We start from the raw sequence: 22093 nt of genomic DNA on the forward strand, positions 1-22093 counted from the left end.
GATGCGGGTTCGATCCCGGCCACAGTGGTCGAATTTCGATGGAGGTGAAATTTTAGAGGCCCGTTTACTGTGCGATGTCAGTGCGCGTCAAAGAAACCCAGGTGGTCGAAATTTCCGGAGCCCTTCACTACGGCGTCTCTCATAGCCTGAGTCGCTTTGGGATGTTAAACCCGCATAAACCAAACCAAACACAATAAATCAGGTAATGCAGAAATGGGAAGACTACAACCAACCCCTGTGTATATCGTTCATAGATTACAAGAAGGCATTTGACTCAATAGAAGCTTCAGCAGTGATGCAGGCATTATGGAATCAGGGTGTAGAAGAGCCTCATGTAAAAGTACTGGAAGATATCTATAACGGCTCCATAGCCACCACAGTCCTCCATAAAGTCAGCAGTAAAATTCCAATAAGGAAAGGTATCAGGCAGGGAGACAGGATCTCGTCAATGCTATTCACTGCTTGTTTACAGGAGATATTCTGAGGCCTGAATTGGGAACAGTTGGTGATAAGAATTATGAAGAATACCTAAGTAATCTCCAATTCGCTGATGACATTTGCTTGCTAAGTCAATTAGGAGGTGAACAGAAAATCATGATCAATAAGTTAGACAGGCAGAGCAGAACATTGGGTCTAAAAATTAACATACAGAAAACCAAAGTAATATTCAACACTCTGGCAAGGGAACAGCAATTCACAATTGGCAGTGAGGTGCTGGAAGTGGTAAAGGAATATGTCTACTTGGGGCAGGTAGTGACAGCTGATCCAGATCATGAGAGGGAAATAACTAGAAGGATAAGAATGTGGGGGAGCGCATATGGCAGGTTCTCTCAAATCATGAATGGCAGTTTACCAATATCCCTCAAGAGAAAAGTGTACAACAGCTGTATCTTACCAGCACTCACCTACGGGGTAGAAATATGGAGGCTAACGAAAAGGGCTCAACTTAAATTAAGGGGAACATAGCGAACTATGGACAGGAAAATGATGTGTAGTGTTAAGAGACAGGAAGGGGGCAGAGTGGGTGAGAGAACAAACACTGGTGAATAACATCTTAGTCTAATTCAAGAGGAAAAAATGGGCTTGGGCAGGGCATGTAAGGCGAAGGCATGATAACCGCTGGTCCTGAAAGGCAACGGAGTGGATTCCAAGAGAAGGAAAGCGTAGCAGGGGGCATCAAAAGGTTAGTTTGGCGAATGATAATAATTAGCTTGCAGGGAAAGGCTGGCTGCGGCTGGCACAGGACACGGCGTAGTAAGGCTGCTGTTGCTCATGATGATGATGATAAGATATTTTAAATTCAGGCAAAGTGATGATTATGGATTTTTATGGCGCAAGGGCATCTATGGCCAAAGGGTGCCATGGCACAAGGTTTTTTCTTCTACTCATGGTGGGGTCAAAGACCCATTTCCCAAGAATTTCACCCTAAATAAGCCGAGCACCAGGCCAGGGGAAAGCTTGTACCCATTGTATCAGCGGTGGGTACCCGGCGGCCCTGGGGATAGAGCTCTGCACCTCCCGCATGCGAGGCGGATGCTGAACCACTCGGCCACCGCTGCGGTCAAATTCAGGCAAAGTGGAAATCATAATAAGATAATATGGTGCATACTCTTAGCAACATGTAAACAAAGCATAGTAGTAAGCAGGCAAATCAAAATCCAGCATTCAATTTGAGTGCAGGCTATATGCAGAGTAATGCTGGCCCTAAATGCCTTTTCTCTTATTCTGCTCGAATGGCACCCATTAATACTTTCATGTGGTGTCATATCTGTGTATGCATTATGGGAACCTGGAATATAAATAATAGACCATAAAAAAGTTGTTGAACAGTGACTGATACATGACTGCATATTTATGCGCCTGTTTCAGATCCTATATGCCAAAGAGGAGAACAAATTGGAGGAGGCTACAGTACACATGCAGTCTGTTAATTATGCAAGCTATGTAAGAAGAGTGGAAATGTTCTTGCAGCATAAAGAGGAGTGGGCACTCCTGTATCGTCAAAGTACCACCACATGCAGACAGAACACAAATAACTACTTGGAGGCATCTGTCCGAATACTCAAAGATGTCATTCTTAGCCGCACAAAGGCATACAATGCTGTTGCGCTAACAGAATTTATTATAGGAAATTGGGAAACATATTTGCAGACATGACTTCTGCGCCACGCACACCACAGAGAGCTCTCACATAGAATAAGTTTCGAGAATGTTCTGGAAAAAGCCCAAGAGCATCAATCAGGGTCTATCACTAAACTGGACGAAGCCATGCACAATGTGCAAAACACTACAGGAACAGAGGTATATGAGGTACAGGCTCACATTGGTGTATGTAGCTGCTGGGTAGGAAGGCAAGGGGCGTCCTGCAAGCATCAGGCCCTTGTGCAGAAGGCCTTTGGCGGCTCGTTCCCTAATAGCCCTGAACTATAACACCCATTGACTGCACCCAGTTAGGCTATCTGGTACTTGGGGACAGATGCCTTCCACGCGGGTTTTTCATGCCCATGACCACAGTAGATGAGCAACCCACTCATTCTAGTGGAACGAACCTCCTCCCTCCCAGTGAAATGGTTACACAGCCAGAAAACTGCAGCTCCATTGCGTCACAAGGACCGTCATCAACCGACTGGCATCAAAAGGAAGAGGTATGATACTGTTTCATTCCCCTTTCTTCCAATAAAGTATCAAAAACAGAGTCCAGGACAGCTAAGACAAATATAAGTCAAGGAAAGATGTGAGAGACTCTCATTTTATGTTACTTTGCAGCATGTTACCTGACTTGTCAGAGGCTGTCAGGTGCCGGCACATGCCACCTGTAACTGCAGAACTGGCAGATAATTAGGGGTTTGAGTTTTTGGTTGTCATTTTCTTTTGATTCAGCAGACATTTTTGGTGTTTGCTTTGGAACAGCACTCATGTATTTTTTTGTTCATCGAATAATTACCTTCTTTTTTGGTGATATAAGTGCGGCTGCTTGCAGACAAAAGTCACATGCAGTCTATCTTGGATTACTTGTTAGTGGAAGCAGTTCATGTAATCATTGCAAAAAAAGGTTAGGTTTCATGGTTTCAATATGGAATGCTGTCATTGTAGAAAAAATAACAGTGCAGGAGTTAAGTGATTAGGTTGGTTGGGAAAATCTACTTTGCACCAAAACTGGACAAATGAGAAAAAAAAAAGCAACAGTAACAGGTCAACAACACACATATACAGCTCCCTCACTTAATTAGGCATGCAGAACCAGGCCTCTCTTTCTAGCTGCCTTCATGCTGCAATAACTTTACCTGATTGCAAAAAATGCGAGTGTATTTTATGCTTGCAACACAATGCAAGCATGGCACGAACTGTGGCATGAACTCTGACAGCAGCACACACTTCACAAGAGCTAGGCTAAGCTTCGGATTGGAAACAAGGAAAAAGCGACCACTGTAGAAATTCACAAGAAGCCAGAAGGCCTCAGATTACATAGTCTGCATGGTGACAGCAACGATGAAAGTGCTGCTGAACTGTCACGAACGGTAGACCATGACACCTTGTTCAAGACACTTGCATCTGGTTTTGTGATCATTCTGCTTTACAATGGTTGCAAACATTGTCAGTACCCTTACATGCATTGAAAGAACACCACCTTAACAAACTGACGTCTGTAATAAGGTGATAGCAGAAGGCGCTGTACTATTAGACTAGGCTAGGCAAGGTGGTGAGGGCTCTTGGTCTGCACCCGACATGTCTAAAGCGGCGAAGAAAGCCTTAAAACATGTAAATGCTCTGCTTAATCCAATGATTTCATTGTCTCACATGGTTTCTAGCTTCGGTGCCTGATTAGTTCTCTCTTGTGACTGATTGCAACTCATGCTGAACAGTCAGCTGGCTGTGGCACACACATCAAGGATATTGTTATTTTAATTTAAAACCAAATTAGAAAAAATGAATTCGGCCTCCGATTTTTTTTTCGTTTAATCGAAAAATTCACACCCTTATATATATTTTGCTTGTGATTAAACCAAGTAAGTCAGTAAACAAGTGACCAAGAAAGCAAACATATGAGTAAATTTGTTTGATGATGGTCACCTATCATAAAAGTGTTGACGAATTTGCTCACATGATGTTTTTGTGTGATGCTAATAAGAGAACTGTGACAGAAATGCTTTTCCATACAAACTTCTTCAGAATCTTGAAAAAACAAAAAATGGCTTGAAGCAGGAGTTCCAACGACTGGTCGATCTAGCTGGTGAAGATCCCAGCTACACAGACCTGCCAGATGCTGTGAAAGTACGTTAAAGAAAGTGAACACAAGCAGTGGTGCACGTGCAATTCTAATGAGACTGAAGATGTTTGCAGTTGGGAACAGGCATGCCAGAAAAATCGAAGTCCAGCCACATATACCTGTGGGGCGACCGACAAAGAAAAAACCAATACAAAAAACAACGCGTGTGCATAAATTGAGCCATAGCATTCAGCAGAAAGTAGTACCAAGGGCCAAGTGCCATTAAGTGTTTTAAATATAGCAAGGTAGGCGCCCTCTAAAGTGAGATAAGCTTCCTGAGAAGCTGAACAGTTTGGGGACCTCTGTTTAGTGACCTGTGGATGCAGTGCAATAAAGCTCCACTTAATAAAAACTGTCTAACTTGCTGCTTAACAGAATATGTCTTCACCAGCTCTAGCAGGGCTAGAAGAGCATAATGAAATGGGATGGTGCATGCAGACATTCTAGTAGCCTCCCAAGAGTGGTGATGAGTGACAGGCAGCCTTAAATTTGATAAGCACTTAGCATTATTCCACTCCTTAAGCAAATAAAGGTTCACAGAAAGCATGAAGCATGTCAGCAGTCTTAAGCATTTTTCAGATAACTTTATACAAAGTAGAAGAGTGGCAGGCACAGAAAAAACTAAAACAAACAGCTGGATGGCTGACTACAGGTGCTATTTCTCAAGACAGCCTTCTTTGCGAGTGGTTAGTGAATATATTCTTCCTAAATTCTCATTTACGCTTATGCCACTCTTGGCCTTCTGACAGTGCTTGTATAGTTTACACATCCTCATTATTCGTCACATGCTTTGAGACAAATTTCAGATAAGCTGAACACAGCTACAAGGTCCCATCATGTTCACTTTAAGGGAGTGTACTGTATTCATAGCTGCACCACTATAAACAACCCAAAACCGAGCAGTGCATAATGTGAAAGCAGCACAGGGCCTTAAAAACACCGATGTTAAAACCTGCAACAATGTTAATTCTCTTCATGCTACTTCCTATTTTGTCAGTCTGTCAAATTTTTGTTGACTGTTCTTTACTGTAGCCTCATCTTGTGTTGTGCCTATCTGCATCACTGTGATTTAGGGCATAAATACCTGCAAGACTAAAGTGAAATAGGCGAGTTGGAGTGGCTTCATAGTTAGTATCCAGCGCACACAGATAAGGACAAAAAGGAAGAAAACTCTACACATGAGTGCTGTCAGACAACTGAACTCTCTATATGTGGTGCTTGGTAAGGGGTGCGACCAGTGCTTGAGGGAAGCGATAGACGCTTAATTACCTCATACCCTGTTGGCCGCCGTGGTGGCTGAGTGGTTATGGCACTCGGCTGCTGGCCCGAAAGACGCGGGTTCGATCCCGGCCGCGGCGGTCGAATTTCGATGGAGGCAAAATTCTAGAGGCCCGTGTGCTGTGCGATGTCAGTGCACGTTAAAGAATCCCAGGTGGTCGAAATTTCCGGAGCCCTTCACTACGGCGTCCCTCATAGCCTGAGTCGCTTTGGGACGTTAAACCCTCATAAACCAAACCAAACCTCATACCCTGCGGAGGGGGGTTGCTATGGGAGTGGACCTTAATTCTATACCTATGGTAAAAAAAACTTGCTTATCTCGCAGCAGCAGTCAAATTATCTATCCAGGAAGCATTTCTGTTTATTTTCAGTATGACTTTTTAGATACATCTGTTCTCTACCCAGATTTTTTTTCATGTTTTTTTTTGTTATTTCACACTATTTTGTTTCCTGGACATATAAAGAAACCAGTTGTAGGGCAAAGCTCATATGTGCATTTTTTTTCTTGCCCTTGTCTGTTCACGCCAGATTCTAAATATGAAATGGTGTAGGCAAATCTTTATGATAAAAATAATGCTCCTCGAGTGGTTGCTGAGCCATAGCATTTGAAATAGGTAGCATTCTGCATCGCTCATCTGTCTTGTGCTGGTGGGTGGACGTGGCACTGTCTTAGGTAATTTGGGCTGGAAAGCATTGTTGGTGCACTTTGTAGTTTTTGGCCCAATTTCACCAGAATCAGCTCTGTTGGCTGTGCTACAATAGCTATAGAAATCTCAACAGTGCTGCATTAATTGTGCCGCCATATGACCTATCGCATTAGTCCTGCTATTGTCCACAACAATAGTGTTTTTGCGAGCGCTTCTTTTTGCTATTACCGTGTTAGTTGTTGCACTCATGTGCTGTAATACAGCATGTGTTTCGAGAGTTGTACGTCATAAAACACCTATTTGTAACCTTTCGTATATTTTTTGTGTACATTAAAAGGAAGAAAAGGTGCACCAGTTTCTTAATGATGTGCTTTTTCATTAAGTGCTCCCTATAAGAATGGCGTATCTCAACATATGTTAGCGCAAAGAGGTAAACACATGTATCCTAGTATGGTCTCACATTGTGACGCTGAAGAAACTGAGCACCACGTAAGGCTGACGTACAGACGTCCGCACGCCTGTCTAGAACGGCACACGGGGCAGTAAACTAGCGTCACTTACGATTGGCCGGCGTAGGGCTCGAAACAAGACCTTAATCATGCATGCACATTGCCATGGGTCGCGTAAACGATTCACACGAATGCACAACAGAGCGCGCCGAACGACTGTAAGTACATACAACGCCAACCCGACATGAAGCACAAACTGGGCTAATCGTCCACCCTTGCAACAATAGCACGTATCTTGTCGTGTACACCGTTCAATTATTCGCTGCGTGCAGCAGGTCTGTGCTCTCGAAAGCACCGACATCTACCACCGCAAGCACCTAATGCTAGCGCGCAATAGGCAAGCTTACCACGTTCGGGATAGCGATTGCCGCGATAGTGTGCGCAGGGTCTCGCTACCTAGCTAAAGATAAGCATGCAGTGAAGAACGTTCACAACTGTTCTTATTTTAACAGCACGAATTCACTGAAGAGCAGCAACACCATATATCGACCATATCGAGCAGACGGCATACACATGGTGATGATGATATTCTGAAATACTCTATGCAATAACACGGCAAGAAAACAAGAGTAAAGTTTTATACAAAAAGTTAGACTATATAAACTACTGATATGATTTCGTGAGCTGCTGTTCGTGCGTGAGAGTCGTGCGTCAGCAAAGCATCAGAAAATTTCATGTAACCGAATCCAACCTCAATCGCCTCAATCCAACATGGCGACTTCCACGGCAGCGGTTTCGGCGCTTCCCGGAGGATGGCAGTGGTTTGCGTGGATGCTGTTTCTGCACAGAACGCTGCCGCATTCCGCGATGCAACAGTTTCCTTACAGGTGACCGTAGATAAGCTTGTTTTATTGTCTTGCAATCAGTACATTGTCTGTGGAGTGTAGCGCCTGCCTTCGGAGAATTTTCACAGGGTGCATACAGCAAGTAAACGCATTTTCGCGTTTCGAGAGCGGTTCGAGAGGCTAATTTATTAGGGACTGAAGAAAGCGTTTGCAACAGTGAAATGTACGCGTCATGACTCATGACTAAGTACAGAGGTGAGCATGCGTCTGTACTACGCTAAAGCGGCGTGCCGCGGTACATAACATGCAATCTTGGCGCCGCTGCTCTGTGGAGGGCACTTCGCTTGTGTTTTACAATGCGAGCACCTGTGCGGCTGCGCTTGACCGCAAGTATTTTCTCTGGAAACTGCTACTTGCTTTAAAATTTTGCAGCTTTTGCACCGCCCTCCACACCTCGAACATTCAGGACCAGCCTGCTCACGTCTGCAAGTACATGAGGAAGGTGCGTTTACTACAAAAGGAGCCAGGATAACGTAGAATGGGCGGTTTTGTGCCATTGTTCAACTTGAAGAATTTGAATATGTGTGGAAAAAATAGAGTTAAGGATTTGTTTCCCTGTGACTTCAAGGCGCACTTTTACCATTTGCAAAATAGATACACGTTTGAGTCAAAATGAGCATACAGGCTTTCATTGTTGCATGAACGAAAACACAAGGAATATGGCGCCAAATCTGCCATTTTTAAATATAGTTGTCTTTTTCAAAAATCAAAGAAAAAGCACATCCTTAATTTTTGTTCGTTACTCGAGCGGGTCTCCAGGAGATGGAAAATTATGCGTAACACGTTGCATTATTGTCATGAAGTGACATGGAAGCTCACAGCTCTCACTTCTGAAGCATGGGAAATTTCTGTGAAGTTTTGAAAGCAGTGAATATGCCATCCGCTGCTCGAATGTTTCCTGAGCGTCAATTCTGAGACACTTCCTGTAACCTGGGTGGACAGTCGAAATGTGAACTATTTTTGAGAATACAAATCAGTTATAGCCTCCAAAAAAAAAAATGACAGAAAACGAAACCATGCACATAAGTCTCCAGTAGAAGACACAGACCTTCACATGGGTGATTTGTCCTTTAAAACAACTGGTGTAATAATTGCACCTGATTTGTATGCATGAGCACTTTCCAAATTTTGATTTTCTTCTCTTTTTCATAACTGACAGTTAACTTGTGATGTGTGACATTAACTGACAAATATTTGTTGCATTTTATCCTGCTGCACAGGCAGGTATGCTTGAAAGTAATTCAATATGGTTTCATTTCTTTCAGTGTGGTTGCATCCATTTAGGCTACAGTCAAAACTTTATTGGCATCTGTCATGCCTTATGCACGCAGCTACATATTCCAAGAGTGCTCCCGTTACCGTTTGCAAGTCTTTCCGTTCTTTTTTTCTCTTGCAAGTTTTGAATATTATTTGCAAGTGCGGGGCCACTTCTATGTTTCTTAACCTTCACTGGGAGATAGGTGCGAAACCATTTCTTGTTTGAAATGTATTTTCTTTTCCAACTCCGGCATGGGTCTAAATAATTTAAGTTCTGCAGCAATGTGAAACGAGTAAAATAAATAAAACTTCAGATGCTGACAATATCTTAGTCGTGATGCCTACACCTAGGTTCTTCAGGGATGCGTGGTGTTTTACGAATCCCCCTGTACTGTTCCAGGAGTTTTTCTCGTGTGCTGTAGCAGAGAGCAGCTACTGTGTTTCATGTGCAATTCTTGTGCACAGTGCGTACAGTTTATCGCTATTCTTCAAATGACTTGTGGGCCTTGCCACTTACACACGACGTGATTTTGGAGAGGAAGCTCTTGGTTCGGTCATGAATCTTGCCTATGCAAAGGATGCATGTAGTGCATCATGGGTCGTGCTATTTCTGATCACAGCAAAAATTTGCATTGAATTTTTTTGCAGTGAAAACACAGGTGAATATAGACACCTGCTTTTTGTGCCAGTGATAGATTGTACCTCATTGTGAATTATTGCAGTCCAGCTTTCCAGAAAGCCAAAGTGCAACACGAGGCATCTATGCTTTTCGCACTGTTTTGCATCATGCATTGCACGGGTTCAACCTTGGAGATATATTCCTGGGAAATTGAATTGGTGGTTAATCTGTACAAGTCTTGCACAAAGGCAGCCGACTGTGCAACCTTTTTGACAGTCTCCATCTTCTCATACTGCATACATGACCTCGATTTTTTTAGATACTCCCAAGATTGTGATGATAAACTGTTTTTCTTTGGGCACAAGTTGCAGTCATCCAAACAGAATCTTGCTGATGGGGAGCTACATGGACAATGCCATCAAGTATGTAGGCATCACTATCATCAGCCTTACTACACCCATTGCAGGACAAAGGACTCTCCTCTATCTTTCCGATTAACCCCGTCCCTGTGTGCAGGCATCCCCTTTTAAACTATGCAGTGCGGAATGATGCAACATAGCATTGGTGCATTAAAGACACAAACATGCTTCTCGCTGAGGTGCAAGCAAAACCCAACTCTGACGAAGAGACTCAAACTTCAAAAGCCCCATGGTAATGTCGGGATTAGCTGCTTTGAATATAAATGATATGGTCCTCGCACTGAACGCATCAACAAACCTCACTTCTGTGCATGTGCACAACATCTTTTTGTTCAAACTCTGTCAACAGCAGCCGTACTCGGCTTTGGTATAGTAGCCCAGAGCTGTTTGTACATAATCTGGGCTTAATATGGACCTTAATATGGGTTCATGGGCGACCATACACCGTCCTCGTTGCACCAACTTTTGAGATTTATAAATTACATACTTCATCAGATTGGGAAAGACAGCCTGTACTTTTCAAAGCTTGTTTAGTACTGGCAACAGAGTTAAAGGGGAGAGACGTTGCTGAAAGGACTGCGCCGAATTGTAATCCTGATTCAAGTTGGCCACTCTGTGCAATCCATACATCTGTGTGCTCTGACACATTGCAAACATCACTGCCAGCAGTGAGAGAATTGAAATTCTTTTTTGTTGTGAATTATTATCCACCGTCCTAAGCTTTCTGTTCGCAGTACATTTCCCACGTCACAAATCTATCGGCTGTGAGGCATCAGAAGGGTCACCTAACTGATCAAACTCTTCCTCCTCAGGGGTACATTCATCGGCTCTTTCACCATTGGGTGCATCACTAGCTGATAGCATTTGCTTGAACTGTCTAGAACAGTTCCGACAGTGACAGTTCCGACACAGATGGTAATGACCACAGACTGGACCTGTACCTGGTGGAAAAATGTCAATATCAATCAGTTCAATATCTAGAACTGGATAATTTCTTTGGAACAGAATGCTCACGTGTATCTTAGCATAGTATGTGCAGACAACTCTATTGCCACTGCACTGCAAAGCAATGGAACCTATTTGCCAGCTGTAAAAAGCTGGAAAAAGCACTACAGCCACGCAAAACGGCTTCACAGAAAACTTGTAGACAAAGCGGGGCCTGCAGTTCTCACCGCCATCTATGTCAAGTCTGGTTGCGTGCGAATGGCTTAGATGATGTTTAGTATAAAGTTCACGTCTCCAATGCGGAGATTCGAGTGTGCAGTCTATGACTGAAAAATGCATGGACGCAATACATTCACTCTCTGCAGGCAAATTCTGTTAGTTTCATATGCTACCGCAGTTGAAACATGAAAATTAGTTTGCCGAAATAGTGACTGTGTGCACTCATTTATCACACATATCGTTGCATAGACCAACACTGCACTCACAAACATAAGTAGCGCTCGCCAGAGTTGGCCGGTTATGGGCACTTGTGGCACGCATGCAATTGTAATTCCGATGGCCTGGACACTCCCGCGCAAAGTTGTTCACTTTTTGTTGTATATTTTTGTAAATGTGTACAGTTTATAAACAAACTCCCCCTCTCCTTTCCAGCTATCGCTCCCTCTGTACTTCTTGCTATCCTATCCCTGCACATCGAATTTCCACTGCGGCTTGGGTGCTCAGCATATCAGGTAGCAATTACTATGGCTGACATATTTTCCTGCCTTTTTGTATTTTTTTAGTAATAAACCACTGCTACTGCTAGGTGGTATGGGGGTATCAGTGATGCCATAGTATGCTATGGCGCACGTTTCATTCATTATCCCAATTAAAACTGCTTTCCATTCCAACTGTAGGCTATCACCGCGGTGGCTGAGTGGTTACGGCGCTCGGCTGTCGGCCCGAAAGACACGGGTTCGGTCCCGGCTGTGGCGGTTGAATTTCGATGGAGGCGAAATTCTAGAGGCCTGTGTACTGTGCGATGTCAGTGCACGTTAAAGAACCCCAGGTGGTCGAAATTTCCGGAGCCCTTCACTACGGCGTCTCTCATAGCCTGAGTTGCTTTGTGACCTTAAACCCCATAAACCAAACCAAACCAACCAACTGTAGGCTATGTAGCGTGTACAACTTTATTTGCGACCAAATGTAAAGAATATGGCAGCACATCTGACTCCGCGAGAAGCTTCTCCAATTTGTAGCAACACCTAGCTGGTTGACCACCTAAGGCATTGTGCTGTTATGTCCGAAATCGTAACGCATGTTTATTGAGCCATCTTAAATTTAATTTGGCATATTTGTATTTTTTTCTCTCTTAAACCAAAAAGTCCAACCCCTATGTATAAAATAACCAAGGAATTTAAAAAGTGTTAAATATTTAGGCTGTTTGATGTCTTATAGGATTACCTGACCATATTTAGACCACAGAAGGAAATGGTACGGCCAATGGAAAATGTTATAACATGGAATCTGAGTGGTTGGGCCGGGAGACAAAAGCAGAAATGGAAGTTTATCCTTAAGAAGCCGAGCAGTGCAAAAATCAAATAAGGAAAAAGAAATACATAAAAAGCAACAGGCTAACCATGGGCGTATACGCTTTGCATGCTTAGGCAAGTGGAACGAGTCCTTTCTGTCCAATCGCCTTCGTGTCTAAATCACTTTATTTGGTTGCGATAATTTGATCCGTATTTCCTGCTTTCAACTTGCTGCTGCACTAACTTAAGCAGCTCTGAAGGCAGCAAGTGCTCCTTAAAAAGACCAAAATGTTACCTCAGCAGATGTCCAGGAGACAGAGGGCCGTACATCGCGTGGTCTACATCATGACCACCGTGGAAGCCAGGACACTTCTTAATAAGGCTTGATATGGTTGCAAACATTGCCACTGTTCTTACAGCCTCTTATACTTAGTGGCACAGGCAGGGGCCTATTGGTTTACATTCTTTTTCTGGCTGCACCACCATACTTTTTGTTCTTACATGCAATTAAAAACTGTCTCTGGCAAAGTAACAGCCGTTACAAACTATGCTATATTTGTAGGCTAAGCTTGACAAAGAGGTGGAGCCCAACTCTGCACCACGATATCTACAAGGTCATGGACTATTGCCCAAAAATGTACAACAGCACTACTCAGTCTGATGATGCCACTGCTCTCCAGGCTGCAGCACTTTGCTGAGTGAATCTCGTGTGCAGTAGCCAGCAGGCTATGAAGTACACCTCTAAAACGCTGAATTTTTTTGGTTGAACTGAATTTGACAAAATGAGTTTAGTATACTATTATTGCTTATATTTGCAGTTTAAATTGAGGAGTGCAACCTCTAAATGCTCAGAAGAACCATACAAGAGCTACCATAAAATGTAGAAGCATCTATCATAAAAAACCTTTCTGCATGCATTCATTTCATATGCCTTGCGCCTTGCATGGGACGGCTCTACACAGCAGGACACTACATCCAAGCAGTAACCAAAACCCACACTAAACAAGTTACATGCACGTACCATGACCAAGGGGTCTAATGCGGAAGGAATAAGAGCGTGTTCACAAGAGCATTACCAAGAAAAAGGATTCAAGAAATAACCACTTGGCATGAGACCACCTAGACACCGGGAGCATGAGCTGCATCTGAATTGTGTGCTTGCGCTCTACCTTTCAGCATGCCACAGATGCCAAGAGGAAATGGCAAACCACTCATAATCAAGAATGCTAGTGTCTGGACAACTTGTTTTAGGGCCTCTTTGAAACATTTCAGCATTGAAATTTTTTATTGGATTGTTTAGCATCTTGACCATCCATGTAACTGAAAAAGCAGAACGATATGTCCATGTATGGGTGCTGATTAATGTTACCAAGTCCTGAAATGAGGACGTCGGGGCTGTGTGATCGCATAGACGGGAACTTTGCAGGCTATTTTTACGCATGCTACAAAAATGACGTCCTGACTGACCTGAGCATAACTGAAGCTTGTGGCAGCGGTTCTTGGAAATGAAAAGCCTTGAAGCAGTTTTTTTTCTGTTCCTCAAGCACATATCTGTATATCATTTTTTCAATGCATCCGCAGTGCCCCAGTAGAACAGCTTGCAGTGTTCTATTTGGGCGCAAATGCTAAGCGGTCGGTTGGGTTGTATTAAGCATCCTCAACTACTGGCTACCCACAAAAACTTGTCTTTTCGTAGCCGCTGTTCCAAACATGGTCACATTGTACTTCTGGTGGATAGTACTAACTGTTGGCAATGGCAATGTGTCCATGACACTTGTATTGAATCTCGGCAAGCAATGTTTGCAACTCTTTCCTCGCCCTCTTTTATTCCTGCTTCTTGTTCTCTCTGTCTACATCATGTACTAATTCTGCGCATTCTTGAATTTCTACATCCAAAAACCCACACCAGAACGGATGAGAGGTCCAATTTTATTGCTGAAATTAAAAAGCAGCAATAATTTTATGAACAAGACTTTCATAGTTTCACTTGTGCAGTGCAGTAACCATTAAGCCTAAGACATTTTCATATGAGGGCATGTGAAGGATGTTGCAGTTCATTACTGTTTTCTGAGCAGTAAGATTTTAGTTAGGTTATTCTCTGCAGTAAGGTTGAAAAAAGGTACAAAATTATGCGAACACACAGAAAAATAGCTAAGAAATAAAAAATGTCAGAATACGCATATCCCATAGCATCCTTGATTTGTTTTGTGCACCATCTTCATTGTAGTTTTGAACGACAGCAAAAGCCACTGCAAAAGTGTGAACAGTGGGCCCGAAAGCAATGTGGGGGCTCTTCAGTCTCTATTTCACTTGTTATCTATGTGACTTTTATCAATATAAGAATATATTTTGTTTTCCTACAATGAAACATTACCTCTGCTGTCGTGTGCACAAAAAAAAATCTAAACAGTAAAACAGTCCCAAAGAAACTTTTAAGCATTCACGTCACGGAAAAACAGATGTGTGTCACACTTTCTCGAAAAAAACACTGTTCTCTACAAATCAGTATACATGAATTAGTTTTGCTGGAATTAGGAGCCTGTTATTCTGGTAGAAACACTTGTACTCCAACAGGACTACTGTGGGAATACAAATAATAATTGGTAAATAAATAGCCAGCTGTGATGAGGTCCAATAGAGTGCCTTTACAATCACATGTGCAGCTTTCTCATGTGATTCCACTCCAGTGCACCCTTTTTCATTGCTACATTCAAACACTGCCAAGTAATGCTCCTCCAGTAGACGTTATGTAGTGTGTGTACATTAGGTTCTTTGCAATGAAATAATTAGCTGTGCACTTAAAATTTTCTAAATATTTTTTCTGTTCATGTCATTACAAGTACCTTCTATAGTTTTAAAGTTCATAATACAAAAATAGAATTTTTTCATTGCAGCCTACTATATCTATTATAAAATTGTACATTTGTTTAGATTCATTTTAATATTTTTATATATTGTGTCAAGGCGTTTATTTGAAGCACAGGTCGGTTGGTCTTGGTTGACCGGCGACACGACGGGCACACTCACAGGCGTCGTTCGAAAAACCCAGCTGCACTTCGTCTGCTTCTTCGTTGTCTCGCTTGAACTCGTCCGCTTCTTCGCTGCGCTGCGCCTGTCGGTCCCATTACAATTACTCTCCCTCCGAAAAAGGAGCCATCCTGGCGACTTACGGAGAGGAGAGGATGGGCGGGTCATAGTAAGGCTTGAGGCGCTCAACGTGCACAGTTTCGCGCCCCCGGCGACGGTGGTCTGAAGAGGGAACGAGCGGCTCAACGATATAAGTCACCGGAGAAATTTGGTGGACAACCCGGTAAGGTCCGTGAAAGCGAGACAGTAGTTTCGTGGCGAGGCCGGGAGTGGAGGAAGGCACCCAGAGCCAAACGAGGGCGCCAGATGGGTATGACGCTGGAGGGTCCGGGGAATCCCGACGGTGCTTCTGATCCCACTGTTGCTGTGTGGTGAAAGAGCGGGCAAGTTGCCGGCATTCTTCGGCATGCAGGTGAGCTTCGGAGAGTAAGGTGGTCTCGGAAGGGTCAGGGTGATAATGAAGGATGGTGTCCATGGTGGATGTAGGCTCCCGGCCATATAAGAGGAAGAAAGGAGGAAACCCCGTTGTTGTCTGAGTAGCTGTGTTATACGCGTACGTGACGAACGGGAGCACTTGATCCCAGTTGGAGTGGGCGGTGTCAACGTACATGGCGAGCATGTCACTCAGAGTGCGGTTGAACCGCTCAGCCATGCCGTTGGTCTGGGGGTGATAGGCGCTGGTGTAGCGATGAACGATTTGGCATTGCTTGAGCAGGGCCTCGACGGCGTCCGAGAGAAAAACACGGCCGCGGTCACTTAGAAGTTCTTTTGGGGCGCCGTGACGAAGAACAAGACTGTGTAAAATGAAGTGTGCGACATCGTTCGCGGTAGCAGATTTGAGAGCCGCCGTTTCGACGTAACGGGTGAGATGGTCAACGGCAACGATGATCCACCGATTATTAGCCGAAGTAGTTGGAAACGGGCCATAAAGATCAATGCCGACGCGGTCAAAGGGACGGCCAGGGCAAGGTAACGGCTGCAAAGGAGCGGCGGCGGAGTGGGGAGGTTTCTTGCGACGTTGGCAGGCGGTGCATGACCGAATGTATTGACGTATGTAGCGGTACATACCTCGCCAGTAGAATCGCTGACGAAGGCGAGCATATGTTTTCAGTGCACCGGCGTGGCCGCATTGTGGAGCGGCGTGAAAAGATGCACAGATTGTAGCACGGAGGTGTCTAGGGATGACCAACAGCCACTTCCGGCCGTCGGGGAGGTAATTACGGCGGTATAAGAGGCCATCACGAACGGCGAAGTGGTGGGCTTGGCGGCGAAGGGTACGGGTCGAATGATGCGGCGAGGGAGTGTTCAGGAAGTTTAGCAGCGAGGTGATCCAAGGATCCTTCAGTTGTTCGGAGAGCATATCAGGGATGTTGAACGAAGAGAATTCGTAGGCACAGGGGTTACCATCCATTGGGGTTACCCCGCACCTCCACCAAGTGTCAAGGCGTTTATTTGAAGCACAGGTCGGTTGGTCTTGGTTGACCGGCGACACGACGGGCACACTCACAGGCGTCGTTCGAAAAACCCAGCTGCACTTCGTCTGCTTCTTCGTTGTCTCGCTTGAACTCGTCCGCTTCTTCGCTGCGCTGCGCCTGTCGGTCCCATTACAATTGTAATTTTTAGCTGGAACAATAAAATAAACTTGCACAAAACTGAAGTTTTTTCCTTGGCGATTTGCTCGAGAGCTAATGCTTCACGACTAACAGTTTTCTATGAAAAGAAGCAAAGCAGCAGAAACCTGGCTTCAGACTGATTTGCTTTATGCATGGCAGTAGTGGAAGTGACATGCATTAAACAAAACTTGCATGCTATCACAACGGCTACAACCAGAAATGATTTTTACAATGACTTTTGAACACAAACATGCTTAACATGCAGGTACGATTTGATGCGCGCACCTTTCTTTCACATATGCAGTCACACACAGCCAGGCTATTGGTTAACTCCTACCCATGCATGTGTGCCATGTGCATGGCACTTAGTCATGACTTTTGCACCCCCCTTCCCCCTGCTCTTCAAAACAAAAAGTAAGGCCTGCAAAATCTTCTGCTGCTGTATATTGTCCCACAAGATTAAATGTCTCAGATTTGACCGTTGTTTTCTTTTCACAATCACTAGTGTGTGGTTTGGGAAGTGAAGACTGTGTTGCAGGTGTGCTGGACACTTGTGAAGACTTAACCATGTACTTGTGAGAGGGCAGAGTTCTATGCGCCAAAGCCAAGGCCTGCCGTCATTAGGGTTGTTTAGCAGCATTGAAGGCTCATCACAGACCAGACCTTGGTCTGTTTGCGCTGAATGGCAACTGGCCTAAACTGATCAGTGTTCATTGTTAGGGCATGGTGAAGTTTCGGCAAAAAGTGCTGGTGATGAAGTTTTACGTCAATTTCAGGACAAATATCAGTCAGTTTAGACAAGTGCCCCTCCTCCAGTGGGTATGTGGACGGCTCATGTTTGTGCAGTTCTATTCAGGTCCAAAAACATAACTTAGCTTTCCCTGCTTAGCCGGTTGCCCGATATGGTGTAGTTACTAATAGCAAACCCATGGTCCTTTGCCCCATATTGCTTCATGTGCTTACTTCTGCTTCAGCCCCTGGTGCAAATTGTTCATTGGATCTGTTGAGGAGCACCAATATGGGAGGTCAGTTATGTTTTTTTTTTAGACTACTGTCCGCGAAGCAACCTAGCTGGTAAGATTTTTGTCACGTAGCATGCAGTGTACAGCATGCCCAAATAGTTGAGATGACGATGCACAGGTCGCGTTATCTATTCGTGGTCGGCTGGACATACTTTGCTAAGGCACTCTGCAAGTAAAGAGGTTTTGTTTTATACTGTGTTTTGGCCAGTATTTGCTTGCACAGGTGAGAATTCATGAAAGTCTGCATTATGTGCGGCAGTGTCAGACCAAGAAAGATGGTTTCACCACAGCTGCGTCTGAAGTTCTGTCCCTTCCCCAAGAGGTTGGAGAGTGCACCTTGTTTCGCATCTCACGCTCACGTACTCTTGTCACTCCTGCTGCGGACAACTGGCGCTGCCAGCAAAGCTGTCTGTATCGCTACATATTGTCACGACCTGAGGAGCCGTGCAGGTAGACGTCGGGGGGAACAGAAGGCTAGGCGCTTTAATCAGACAGCCAGGGTCCAAAGCACAGAGCCAGAGCGCCTCGGGAGCCAACCAACACTTCGTCGTCGTCTTTGACTAAGCGTGGAGGCCGCGCGGCGCGTTCGGCATGTGGCATTATTTCCCCCCGCAAAAGCAAACACCGTCTCGGTGTGGAATGGGTGATGTACAGGGAGAGAAGAAGGGGAAAAACAAACGAAAAATGGGGTGAGGTGAATTATACATCTGGCGCTAGTTGAGAGGTGAGGAGAGTCAAGTTCACACGTGGGGTAAGGAGGTAAAGGGGCGACACACAGCATGCACACAGTGCTCAGTCACGCGAATAGTACGGTTTTAGGCGCACTACATGGACGACTTCAGGCCGTTGATGCTGACGGCCGGCGACCACAGTTCCATTGGGGACAACTTCGTAGTTGAGGCTGTTCAGGCGGCGCAGGACTTTGTACGGGCCAAAATACCGATTGATAAGCTTTTCGCACAACCCCTTACAGCGCAAGGGTGTCCACACCCATACCTTGTCACCCGGCTCGTAGTGCACGTCCCTGTGCCGAAGGTTATAGTGTCGAGCATCGACGGATTGCTGGTCCTTGATGTTCAAGCGGGCCAGCTGACGGGCCTGCTCTGCGTTTCCACGAAGTTGCCTGCTTCAGGGGTTACCTCTTCATCGCCGTACGGGAGCATCACATCCAACATCATGCGGACCTCCCTGCCATAGACGAGACGGAACGGGGTAAACTGGGTGGTTTCCTGCGTCGCTGTATTATATGCGAAGGTGACGTACGGCAAGATCTCATCCCACGTTTTATGTTCAACGTCAACGTACATCGAGATCATGTCCGCTAATGTTTTGTTGAGCCGTTCCGTTAGACCATTGGTTTGGGGATGGTACGCTGTTGTGGGTCGATGAGCTGTGTGGCTAAGCGTTAAGACGTCACGTAAGAGCCGGGCTTGAAACGTCTTGCCTCGATCAGTAATGATGATCGATGGGGCACTGTGTCTAAGCACGATTTCGTGCATAAAGAAGAGGGCAACTTCGGCGGCAGTACCTCGCGCAAGGGCCTTCGTTTCAGCGTAACGGGTCAAGTAGTCGGTGGCGACTACGATCCACTTGTGGCTGGACGACGAAAGAGGAAATGGCCCCAAAAGGTCCATGTCGACTTTGTCGAATGGTTTTTGTGGCGGCTCGATGCACTGAAGCAGCCCGGGAGGCTTCCACTTCCACCAGTGTCACCACCAGGTCGTGACACTTCCACCAGTGTCACGACCTGAGGAGCCGTGCAGGTAGACGTCGGGGGGAACAGAAGGCTAGGCGCTTTAATTAGACAGCCAGGGTCCAAAGCACAGAGCCAGAGCGTCTCGGGAGCCAACCAACACTTCGTCGTCATCTTTGACTAAGCGTGGAGGCCGCGCGGCGCATTCGGCACGTGGCAATATGATGCAGACTTTCAATTCTCATCAAATCAGGCAAGTACATGTCTTGAGTGTAGCATAGGACAAAAGTTGCCACCAAATGCCCCCTCTCTGCGAAATTTGGGCGTGAACAAAACAACGGTCTGGCCGAGAGAACTCTCCTTTGATTTTCTCTGAAAAGTGTGATGCTTGATATTAGCTAAATTCACCTTTGGCCATCTGCTAGGCGTCACTGTGAAGTGGCACTCATAGGGAGCTTGACCTAAAGGCTCCATGATGCCTATGGCTATCTTTCTCTTCTGGAAAAATGACAAGCTGCATACGACTTCCAACCAGGTGACCAGACTTGTTGCACAACTTTCAGAATGCATGTTGGTGCAAGTTCTTCTACATGCTCATCCATTCGAGGCCAGTCTTGCAGCTGAATCCATGTTGACGTTCATGTGCCTTGATGGCTGGTAGTTCAGTACGAAGCAGCAGCATGTTGCAGGAACCAAAGAAGCATTGTTCTTGAGACAGGGCTTGCAGCATATTTACAGAACCTAAAAATCACCCAGGGCAGCTATTACTCTGCCAGAGTAAAGCTCACAGACATCAGAGCTCACATTTAGCGAGCCCCTGTCTGCTCTACTATATGAGCTAGCGCCAAACTCAGCTGTTTACTCGCTGATTGGACCGCAGTTAGTGCCAAGCCTGGAACACCCAGTGGCTGTTATCCATCTCTTAACTAGGCTCTCAGTAATTTCCATTTTGGGGCAGCATGCAATGAAATCTCTTCCGATGCAAACCTTGCATGTTGGGTGAGGCCATGTGTTCCAGTGTTTGGGTCGGTGAATCAAGAAAGGCTTCATGGGAAATGGGGGAAGAAAAATACAAGGGTACCAAACATGCATCCACTTGTGGTACAATGCTTTTGAGCAAGCTCTTCCCAATGCAAACAGTTGATGTTTTGTGAAACTTAAACAATTTAAAAAAACAGCTACTGACGGCTCATCAAATACGTTCGATGTGGTTCTAAGTCTTCATGGGTTACAGGTGCATTATTTGGAGGCTGACTGTGAACACAGCAGGGGTGGTGTCAGCAACTATTTCCTTATTAGACATACTGCTACTGATGGATGAAGTGACAAACTTAGCACAGTTTTAATATGAAAGCATTACTAGTCTCATTACAAGAGAAGCTGGAGGCAGGTGTGTGTATACTCACAAATACTACAGAAAATCCCAGCAATGGCAAGAAAATACATGAAAAATAGGATGATGTCATCACATGGCCATATGATGCACACACCAAAGCAAGCACCGCCACTTCAGACAATCCTATACCTGTCATTCTTCTACATATACTCGCCACCGGCCGACCTCCATATGGCACCAGTTTCCTCGACATTTATACGAAAATTGTGATGTAACCATTCGTCACACAGGATGTCATACGTGCGTGTATGCAGCTTGTGTCATACTCCAAAGAAAAAAAGGGAAAAATGTCACCTAAAATAAACTCAGCTCCCAACGCGCATTTACATTTACATCTTGCGTCCATGACATGCTTTTGCATTCCCACACATAAGCAGTCTTAAGAGTCTCTGCTGAATTTTTCAAATGCTCACCATTGTCTGGTCTGATGAGCATTCTTGTGGAAATGTGCTTCTGTGCAACAGTGCTGCTGCCTAAGTGCTGGAAATTAATTACAGAAATGTTATGCTATTGACAATAATAATAATAACACTGCATGTCATTCCACTCTTTACATAATATTAAGTGAGATCTAAACTAGTGATGTGATGCCAAATTTCTGCAACTTTCGCAGTAGAACAGCTTCATAACCAGAGTTGTCACTCTGAATTTGTTGCAAGTGTCCCTATTGGTGATCCCTTCATAGCAGTATGTGGTTACTCCTAACCGAGGTCCTTGTAGTGTTGCTTCGGTGCCAACTGAGCCAAGAAAATGTGCCGAGTAGCCAGAGACTGCAAACCACATTTAATTTGCGACGGCCTCTTATATGTGCACAATTAGGGCAATGAAATAGCATGTTCTTAAACAATAAATTTTGTTTCTGCTCTAGTTTCATAAGGCAGATCGATAGGCTAAGATGATTGTGCAATGGGAACAGACTTGCCATGTACTTGTGATATGTTATTCACCTTATGCCTAGCCATTGGTGTGCTGTATGCCTGCAACC

General features: G+C 44.8%; 1 protein-coding gene across 2 annotated transcripts in view; it reads left to right on the plus strand.

Moving 5' to 3' along the window:
- Positions 1 to 7405: 7405 nt before the first annotated feature.
- Positions 7406 to 22093, plus strand: part of LOC144111965 (uncharacterized) — an 87008-nt gene continuing 72320 nt past the window's right edge. For both annotated transcript variants that reach the window (XM_077645058.1, XM_077645062.1), the window contains exons 1-2: positions 7406 to 7528; positions 7919 to 7988. In XM_077645058.1, the coding sequence (XP_077501184.1) occupies positions 7454 to 7528; positions 7919 to 7988 (145 nt within the window). In that variant the 5' untranslated portion in view covers positions 7406 to 7453. The remainder of the gene's footprint in view (positions 7529 to 7918; positions 7989 to 22093) is intronic.

This window comes from Amblyomma americanum, chromosome 1 (assembly GCF_052857255.1).
Source record: "Amblyomma americanum isolate KBUSLIRL-KWMA chromosome 1, ASM5285725v1, whole genome shotgun sequence".
In the NCBI taxonomy this organism is placed as follows: domain Eukaryota; kingdom Metazoa; phylum Arthropoda; class Arachnida; order Ixodida; family Ixodidae; genus Amblyomma; species Amblyomma americanum.